Source organism: Nicotiana tabacum, chromosome 22, assembly GCF_000715075.1.
Source record: "Nicotiana tabacum cultivar K326 chromosome 22, ASM71507v2, whole genome shotgun sequence".
NCBI classification, from domain to species: Eukaryota; Viridiplantae; Streptophyta; class Magnoliopsida; order Solanales; family Solanaceae; genus Nicotiana; species Nicotiana tabacum.
In genome coordinates, this window is record NC_134101.1 from 2,529,778 (window position 1) to 2,539,924 (window position 10,147).

General features: G+C 36.0%; 1 protein-coding gene across 1 annotated transcript; it reads right to left on the minus strand.

The window, feature by feature from the left end:
* Positions 1–572: 572 nt before the first annotated feature.
* LOC142176727 (rho GTPase-activating protein 2-like) lies at positions 573–4,551 on the minus strand. Its single transcript, XM_075244937.1, has 4 exons — positions 4,111–4,551; positions 2,220–2,340; positions 1,769–2,119; positions 573–1,486 (listed from the first exon to the last, which is right to left on the minus strand). The coding sequence occupies exons 1-4, from the start codon at positions 4,431–4,433 to the stop codon at positions 872–874; spliced, it is 1,410 nt and encodes a 469-aa protein (XP_075101038.1). The 5' UTR covers positions 4,434–4,551; the 3' UTR covers positions 573–871.
* Positions 4,552–10,147: the final 5,596 nt, after the last annotated feature.

The window sequence follows — 10,147 nt, forward strand, 5'->3', positions numbered from 1 at the left end:
TATAACAGTGAGGAAGATGATGAGGATGTAGTTGAACAACGTTGGAATGGATATGTCGGAGGCCGTTGTAAGAAGTTTAAAGCTAACGATTATGGAGATTTTGTTACAGAGAAGTCGAAGAATAAAAAAGACGAGGATAGGCTCTTCTGGGAAACTTGTTTAGCTTCTTAGCTTAAAGCTTGGTGGTAATAATTACAGTAGCTTCTTTTTTTTTTTAACAAAATTAAGGGTAAGGGAGATTAGAAAAGACTTAACAATGATCCATTGTAGTATTAGCTTGAACAGTCGACATTTTTCATTGTAGTATTACTTTCAGTGTTTTGTTACAACAAAAACTTGTACATAGAGGATGACAAAGTTTAGTTATTTCCATTTCTTGGATTCCTTTCCATCTGATAGCTACCTATTTATTTTGGTTGGCAATTAGTGAACCACTTTTTCTCTTAATTCAAGGGCACAATATATTACTACTGTACTAGATTTAAATAAAGTACTCATTGCCACATCAACAGTTTCCTAGAAAGAATTGCAAGAAATAATGCACAATCTTGTAGAAAAAGTTCTCTATCAAATCATTAAAAGGATAATAGTCCAATTAGTATCTGAAATCAAGGACTGCTTTTCTGATACAAACAATCCGCCTTTTCTTTTTCAATCTTCATCAACAAACAAACCTTTTCAATGTTAGAGATCCTTTGCTAGCAAAACAAAGGAAATCAAGCACAAGTTCAGCCAATGCTGAACAGTGATTCACAAGTCAATTACAAGCAAACCATTTTGTATCTATCCCCAAGCCTACAACACTTTACATAAACAACCATCAGAGAAATCCAGGATTCCTTAAAAATCACACAAATTCATTGAAAATAACCTACTGCACAGGAACAGCAGATTCTACCATGTTTACATCTACCATATTGATATCCTCCATGCTTCCACATGCTCCAGTTGATGATCTCTTTGACTCCATTTTATGCCCCCGAGTAACAGAAGTGTCTTTTGAGTCTTCACCGTCGCTAGTGCTCAAGCCAGAAGTCTCGATTTTACTGTCCGAAAATATAACAGAAGAATCTCCATTATCAGTAGATGAAGTCGAGGAAATAACATTTTCTCTGCATAAAATTCCTTCTAACTGCTTCCGAAAGTCATTTTTTGCGTGCTCATTCTCGTTCAACTGCCGTAGGAAGCTTTCCTCTATCTCACTCAATGACTCAACTTCATCTCTTTCTTCACTGCTGTAGCTGTAGCGTTGTTGCTCATCATCGTCATCTGATGCTGGTCCTGTTGATTCACAGCTAGTGTCCATCTCTTCTTGTTGGGAGTCGTATTCCTCATCAGTTTGTTGTCTACCAGAAGAACGAGACGACATGGGTGAGTAGTCTCCATCTTCTGTCTCTCCACGCTCTCGTAGTGTTTTCATGATCAGGGTCTTCAGCAAGTTCATCACTTGAACGGCATGCATGAGAGCTGTCAATGGATCAGACATCTGATCCCAGAAACAAAAAATGAAATGCTTCAACTCCTTGGCAAAATGAGAATGTTAAGAGTTTTTATATGACCAGATGCTATAATTGGCGGAGCCACATTATTGAAGCAAAGGGTGTCTAAGCGATACCCCTTCGCCGGAAAATTACACTATTTTGCTAGATAAATTTTTTTATTTTATGTATATTTACTATAAGTTGACTCCTAATTATTTATATTTTGACCTCCCTTGATGAAAATTCTGGATCCACCACTGGACCTATAGCTTATAAAATTCATTTACCTGAGTCATGTTTGGGGCGAAAACCATTGCAATATTTCTAGCATTCATTTTGTTGGATTCCTCTTGTTCAACAACATCAGCCATAAGATCAATTGCCCAGTTGAGCAATGCGGTTTCAGTTGGTTTAAGCTGTTTCACAAGCTCAACGAATTCCTCCTCCGTGTTGCATTGCAAAACCTGTTCCGGTGAAAGCCCATCAAGCACGCCTGACGGCAGTTCTCGGAACCAGGCTTTGATGAGACCAGCCAAACAATGAACATCGATGTCGTCAGGCACAATGCCTCTATTTAGCTGGTCCCTTACATGCTCCTCCTTGCTATTCTCTGGGTTAATTCGAAAAATTCCTTCGGCCTAAAGATTCATTCAAAAATGCTCAAGTCAGAAAATTGTCAACATAATATAATGCAGTAGAAAAGTTCTATCAATTAGAAATGAGATAAAATTTGTTTACCTTAAGACCGTCTTGTGAGTATAAACGTTCTTGCATTAACAGGAGAATAGTTGGGACACTATTTCCCCTTGTATCGTAAGAACACTGCATCGACTCTGCAGATACACCAAACACGCTGACGCTGCAAAATAAATGGATAAAAGTTCAGCGGATAGACTAAATAGCTTGGTATGAAACTTTATAAGCATATTACTTCAGCTATTTTTCCCTGAAGAATAACCTCTAAGAAGATAGAAACAGAAATCAACTTATGCTGGGAAAACATAATCACTGGCAAAGAGAAGAGTTCTAAGATCTGTGGATAGTGGAATCAGTATCAATTGAAAGAGTTATAGAATTTCGATGAACAAGCCCTCAACTTCCAACTTTGTGAATAGGTTTCTGTTCTCCATTAATCATGAACAACTTTTTTATGCCATAATTGTGTTTTTTTCGTCCCTTTATTTTCAGTACTTTGCTAAAGAAAGACAAGTGAAGGTCCACCTGCCGGTCTTCATTCTTGCTTAGTCTTTACTACGCATAGCATATGAATATCTTAATTCTGCTCACTAGTGTCCTCAATATATAATTTTAAGTTACCATTATGGTTCCTGAAATGGAGCTATTTTCTGCAATTTTCAAGTGGTATGCTTGGCAACTTTGGGTCATCAGTATATAAAGTAGGTGGAAATAAACTATACCTAGATTAATTCATTATGTCATCATTGAACATTACTTATTACCATTGTAATGCCATAGACCAATTACCTAACACAGTCCAGGCCCATGATCCTACCTATGCCTAGTTCATATCGAAAGTTGCTACTATTAAGCTGGAGTTTGGATATAATCTTGAGCCTACAGTCACAACTCTACCACCTTTCTTCTATCCGAATGTACTACTTGAGTTGTAAGATTGTGGACATCCTAAAGTCTAAAATTTCTTGACTTTCTGTTAAAGCACTTCTAAATCATAGCAATAAAGAGTTAGTTGTATTTGCAAGCAAATCATTTATTAGTCCCCTCCAGGTCCCAACCAACTAATGGGTAGGTCAAAACCTCAGTTTAATGGCGGGGTAAGGATGCTCATGTTATCATTAAATAGAAAAACCAAGAATCAATAAACCTTCATTTTGGTTGGCCAAAAATTACATCAAAACTCAGTCCCCAAAAGGAAGGGGGACCTCAAAATAGGCTCCTCACTAAATAGCATAGCAGAAAATGACCTAAGTTCCAGTCCTCCTGGAACTTGGAAAGATCTAGAAAGTAGATACTGGCATTTATTGTACTATTGACTTGTGAGAGGGATTGAAAAAGTATTATTGCTAATCTTTTTCCACAATTAGCTTTAACATCTGTTTAGTACACAGTAGATTTCACAGTTATATGTACAAAGACATCATTATTTCTCAGCATTTACAGGAACCACTCAAAAACTCTCTATACTGAACAATGTATTGAGAATGTGTACAGTGAGTATAATGTCATAAAACTCATACTTTCTCTTAGAAATAATTTAACTTCAACAGCCCCATTTTACCTTAATTAGCAGCTTTCATACTCACTCAAATGTAATGAACATATTTAAGACCATAAATTTGAAAAGTATAAGTGTCACTAAAATGTTATGTCATATTTAAAGCCACAAATTTCAAAAGTTTCATTTCTCAGCTCAAGTAGAAGGAAACAAAAAGATACTTTCCAACAAGAAAAAGTTGATAAATCTATTTTTAGACAAGAAAAACCTCCAAAAAGTCTCAGCTTTATCTCGGTCATAAACATCAGTAAACAGATCTAAACAACAAAAGAGACAAGAACCAGCATTTTTTCTGAGAAATTGAAGTTGACCCGGAACAAGAATTTCAAATATATAAACACATAACAAGAAAAAAGCTGAGATTTTGGAACAAACCTGGCACTGGGAACTCTACATGGGATTTCAACTTCAAACTCAACAGGAAGACCCAAAAACCCATGAAACCGATCGAAAGTGACATGGGTCAAATGCTGCACATTTGTGGGCCACCCTATTTCCATTTGATGAACTGCATTACATATCGCCTCTTCTTGTCGTTCTACACGACAAGACACCATTGATTTTCTTAAAGCAGCTAAGATAAAATCAACCAAAGACAACTGCTGCTCATTTTGCATTTCAGTATTAGCACTTTCCTTTGAACTGCTCTTCACATTTCCACACCCACCCCCTCTTGTCACCATCACCAACCCCGTCATTTTCTTTCTCTCTCTATACGTATCTCTAGCTGTTTCTCTCTCTAAATATACTTCTTTTTTGTGAACTGGGTTTGGAGTGATTTGAAGAGATAAGAGTTGTTTTTAATTGGGTAGCATTGAAGAGAGCTGGTTTTTGAAGTTCGATGTTTTATGGGGTTCAAACGGCCACTCGTTTTTCAAATTTTTGTCGGACTCCATTGAAATGACAAGAAAGCCCTTACTTTACTTAGGAATTTCAATAATGGTAACGTTTTCTGTACACTTTCTGCTTTTCAGGTAGGTTATTCACCAATCAGTGCAAGTCTAGAACCATAATAAATAAACTTGGTTTTTAGTGACTTAAGCTATGATATTTAGATGTTGACCTTAAATAATTATCCTCTATATTAGCTTAAATTACACTCAACTACTACTACTATTACTAGTGTCTATGATAGTATGATTAATGAAATTTACTCATCCTTCATTTCTATATGAGTGTCAATTTCACTAATTAAGTTTTGGTTGTTTATTAGATCTACTTGTCACATTTTAAAAAAAATATTAAAATTTGTTGAGCGGATTAAAATTAAAAGACAAGTAAGAGATTCTAAATGGAATACATTCCAGACCGTTGGTGGATTCCAATTGCAATGTGCAGCTTTTCCCATAAAGATTCGAGATCTCTGTCCCTTTTCTTTCCTTTTCCCCTTGCACATGTTTGCAATTTTCTTCATACCTTTCAATTTAATATTTTTACTATATATTTTCTCAAGTAGTACTTGACCAATTTACAATTTAATACGCAGTGCATAAACGTTTTTAAGCATAATGATAGTCGTTGGACTCCTCTATTTATCTATCAATCTTGTTTATAAATGTTGATGGCCAGGCATAGCCAGAATTCTTTCATAGAAAGCTCATATAAGCTTCTTTTATAAATATAGTTATCTCAAGTATAATGAAGCAGTAAGCTAACAACCTAGCACAAAGTATCTAACTATGATGGATCAATAGAATATAAATAATTCATACAATCAACTCTAACTAATTTAGAATTAAAGTGTAGTTAATTGAGGCATTGTAATTTAGTATGATATACGGGCGGATTAATTGCTGCGGATGGATCTATTTTAAAGATACTTAGTCACGCTAGGAAAGTGTGGGAGAGGGTGGTGGAGAGGAGGATGAGGAGGAGTGTGTCTATTTCGGAGAATCAGTTCGGTTTCATGCCGGGGCGTTCGACCACAGAAACCGTTCATCTTGTGAGGAGATTGGTGGAGCAGTACCGGGAGAGGAAGAGGGACCTGCATATGATGTTCATCGATTTAGAAAAAGCTTACAATAAAGTCCCAAGAAAGGTTCTATAGAGATGTCTCAAGGTTAGTGGTGTTCCGCTAGCGAATATTAGGGTGATTAAGGATATGTACGATGGAGCGAAGACTCGGGTGAGGACTGTGGGAAGAGTCTTAGACTATTTTCCTTTGATGATGGGGTTACATCATGGTTCAGCTCTTAGCCCATTTTTATTTGCACTGGCGATGGATGTGCTGACGCGCCACATTTAGGGGGTGTCATGGTGTATGTTATTTATAAATGACATAGTGTTAATCAATGAAATACACTGCGGGGTTGACGATCTGTTGGAGTTGTGGAGGCAGACCCTGAATTCCAAAGGTTTCAAGTTGAGTAGGACAAAAACTAAATACTTGGAATGCAAGTTTAGTGTAGGGACGCAGGAAACAGAAGTGGAAGTGTAGCTTGGTACACAAGTCATCCCCGAGAGAAATAGTTTCAAATATCTTGGGTCTGTTATTTAGGGGAACGGGGAGATTGACGAGGATGTTAAGCATCGCGTTGGAGCGGGGTGGATGAAATAGAGGCTTGCATCTGGTATTTTGTGTGATAGGAATGTGCCACCAAGATTTAAGAGCAAGTTCTACAAAGTTGTAGTGAGACCGACTATGTTGTATGGAATCGAGTGCTGGCCAGTCAAGAAATCTCATGTCCAGAACATGAAAGTAGCAGAGATGAGGAAGTTGAGATAGATGTGTGGGCCTACCAGAAAAGACCGGATTAGGAATGAAGTTATTAGGGACAAGGTGGGTGTGGCCCCTGTGGAAGACAAGCTGCGAGAATCGAGACTGAGATGGTTCGGGCATGTGAAGAGTAGAGACACTGACGCCCCAGTGAGGAGATGCGAGAGGTTGACCATAGCGGGTCAGAGGAGAGGTAGAGGGAGGCCTAGAAAGTACTGGGGAGAGGTGATTAGGCAAGAAATGACACTACTTCAGCTTACCGAGGACACGATCCTCGATAGGGAGGTGTGGAGGTCGAGTATTAGAGTTTTGGGTTGACAGGTAGTCGAGAGTCTCGTCTAGTCGTACTAGTGGTAGTAGCACTAGTCTTGTATTCTCTTATTCCGAGTTCCTTGTTGTTAGACGATATAGCATTATTGCCGGTAGCTTTCGTACTTCTCTCTTGTAGCTTGTATTCCTAGTTCTATTGCTATTGCACGTCGTGCTATTTGTTTTTGTTATCTTATTTTCTTGCCATTGTTACTGTTTGTTTATTGTGTCTTTTTCACTGTTCTTGAGCCGATGGTTTATCGGAAATAACCTCTCTTTCTGCATAAGGTAGGGGTAAGGTTTGCGTACACATTATCCTCCACAGACCCTACTGTGTGAGATTGTACTGGATCTGTTGTTGTTGTTATTTTGTTGGATCTATTTTAACTAGTCTATTGTGTACAAGTTTAATTCTCTATAATATACTCTTATCGTCTATTATTTCTCCATAGTAAAAACTATACTAAGCTAACGGTTAGCGCGTTAGCTTTTTTTCCAACCTTAAGTGAGGCTGTTAGTTGTAATATGTGGTGTATTAATTCCTCTATTTGAATTTATCAATGGCATGTAGAGGTTGAGGATAGAAGATATTCGACTCCTGATTGAAAATGATAGGAACCTTATCTATAAGTTAAGAAGATGCATAAATATTGTTTCTTGAGCTAAACCATCTTACTTAACCTCCTCACCAAATTTTTGATACGAAAGAAACCCCCTGCAATAATTCTAACACATTAACCACTAAGCAAAATATTTCAAATCCTTGAAACTAAAGAAGTAAAAATAGCTTTAATTGGAGATACGATTTTGTAGTTTCTATTACTCCACATTATACTATTTAGATGCAAAGTTTAGATTCAACGGTATTCCTTGTTTTATCAACTCCTTTATTCTTCATTACGGTAACTCTTCAAAGGTGTAGAATAAAAAAGTTAATAAAGAAAAGGAGCAACAACGGTTATAAGTTTTATCACCAAAGTACCAATGAACAAAAAGATAGAGATTCAAAAAAGAGAAATGGCTGGGGCAGATGAGGACAAGAGAGTAAATTCAAAAGTTTTTGGAGTGGGCCATAGGGGTCCCACAGTTTTGGTAGTCAACTTGTAGAGAGTTGTAGTAGTACTGTAGTATTCAAATTCAAAATCTTATGTAACTTTCCAATGACTATAAAGTATTTGATCGTTACAACTTTTGTGTTCTTTTTAATCTACTTTGCCTTTCCTGTCTCTATTCTTTTTTTCATTTATCTCATCAAAACTTTGTTATGCTCTGAAATAATGCAAAGGAAAAGTACCAAACAAAGCTAAATAGGTCAATAAATTGATTCTCTGTTTCTTTCTTTCCTCAAAATGTTACAAATTTGTAATATCGTACCATGATTCAACGGCGTTATGTGCAATTAGTAGTTTGTTGCACTTGAGACCGTCGATTTGAAATACATTACTTTATTAGTTTTCAGTTGGATTAAAATTTTATATTTTTTTGTTATAATTAATTCTAATTGTGAACATGTGATTGTAGCAGCAAATACATATATGTAATTTATTTTGAGTCACATAAAAGATTTGGTCATATTTCTTGTAACTTATTTTGTTGTAAAAAACTATAACTCATTATACTTTGAAAAACAATCGAATCCAAATTAAATATTCCTCATGCATATTTTTATTTGAAACTAGATCCGAAGACACAATTTATGCTCATATATATATATATATATATATAAACAATATTTGGATTAGCTTAAAAGCAGGTTAGAATTTTTTCCTGAATAATCCCTGCTATGTGGTGTTTTCATGAGAAGATGCATTTCACCACATTCAGTCTAAGGAAGGGCACTCTCTTTTAAGATAATTATATGCGGTCGCTCCCCACATTAGAACTCTCTTTTACCAAAAACCTCTATAGCCCTTTCGATTTTAGTTGGGAAAGAACGACAAAGTCCATCTAAATCATCTAGTGAAGAATGTGAGGAGAGCAAAGTGCCAAACAAAGCTCTTTCATCACAGAATTAGATTTGCTATTAGCATCGGCTTATCTGTCAGTCTCGTCAGAATTACCGCTCAATTAAAAATTATAAAACAAGTCTGAGATAGTTCAAAACTGAAGTTGATATAATATCACAAAGTGGCCGCCCTGAGCCAAATTCTGCAAGGGTAATAAGTACGTAATTTTGAGAAGAAATAGCGTGGGATAACCACTTTTTAACATGGCATTTAGTTTTTATCCAGTATTTTTAATGCTGAGCACAAATAGCCACTACTCTATTAAAATTAATACGAAAAGACGTTGTTACCCTTTGTTTATGAGTGTTTTGTAAATATTAAAGACATAGTGTCCTTAACATTTACACTGCACACATGAAGTTAAGGACAACGTGTCCTTAACATTTACACTACACATATGAAGTTAAGGACATGATGTCCTAAAGTTTAACAATGGAAGGTGCAAATACATGACACTTTGTCTTTAATATTTACACAACATTCATGAAGTTAAGGACACCATATCCTTAATCTTTACACAACACTCATAAAGTTAAGGACATTATGTCCTTAATATTTATACTGCACACAAGAAGTTAAGGACGTCGTGTCCTTAACATTTACACTGAACATTTGAAGTTAAGGACATGATGTCCTAAAGTTTAACAACGGAATGTGCAAATACAAGACACTTTGTCCTTAATATTTACATAGTATTTATGAAGTTAAGGACATCATGTCCTTAATATTTACACAGCACTCATAAAGTTAAGGACATTATGTCCTTAACATTTACACTGCACACATGAAGTTAAGGACACCATGTCCTTAATATTTACACTACACATATGAAGTTAAGGACATGAAGTCCTAAAGTTTAACAACAGAAGGTGCAAATACAAGTTAAGGACATTATCTCATTAACATTTACACTGCACACATGAAGTTAAGGACGTCGTATCCTTAACATCTACACTGAACATTTGAAGTTAAGGACATGATGTCCTAAAGTTTAACAGCGGAATGTGCAAATACAAGACACTTTGTCCTTAATATTTACATAGTATTTATGAAGTTAAGGACATCATGTCCTTAATATTTACACAGCACTCATAAAGTTAAGGACATTATGTCCTTAATATTTACACTGCACACATGAAATTAAGGACACCATGTCCTTAACATTTACACTACACATATGAAGTTAAGGACATGAGGTCCTAAAGTTTAACAACAGAAGGTGCAAATACAAGTTAAGGACATTATGTCCTTAATATTTACACTACACACATGAAGTTAAGGACGTCGTGTCCTTAACATTTACACTGAACATATGAAGTTAAGGACATGATGTCCTAAAGTTTAACAACGGAATGTGCAAATACAAGACACTTTGTCCTTA

Bases quoted from the DNA above. Each gene is read 5' to 3' on its own strand.
- LOC142176727 (XM_075244937.1), bottom strand. From the start codon at position 4,433: ATGACGGGGTTGGTGATGGTGACAAGAGGGGGTGGGTGTGGAAATGTG. The intron at 2,341-4,110 runs GTTTGTTCCAAA...TTTATTTTGCAG, and splicing joins TGTAGAGTTCCCAGTGCCAG to CGTCAGCGTGTTTGGTGTAT. The intron at 2,120-2,219 runs GTAAACAAATTT...ATGAATCTTTAG, and splicing joins ACTCACAAGACGGTCTTAAG to GCCGAAGGAATTTTTCGAAT.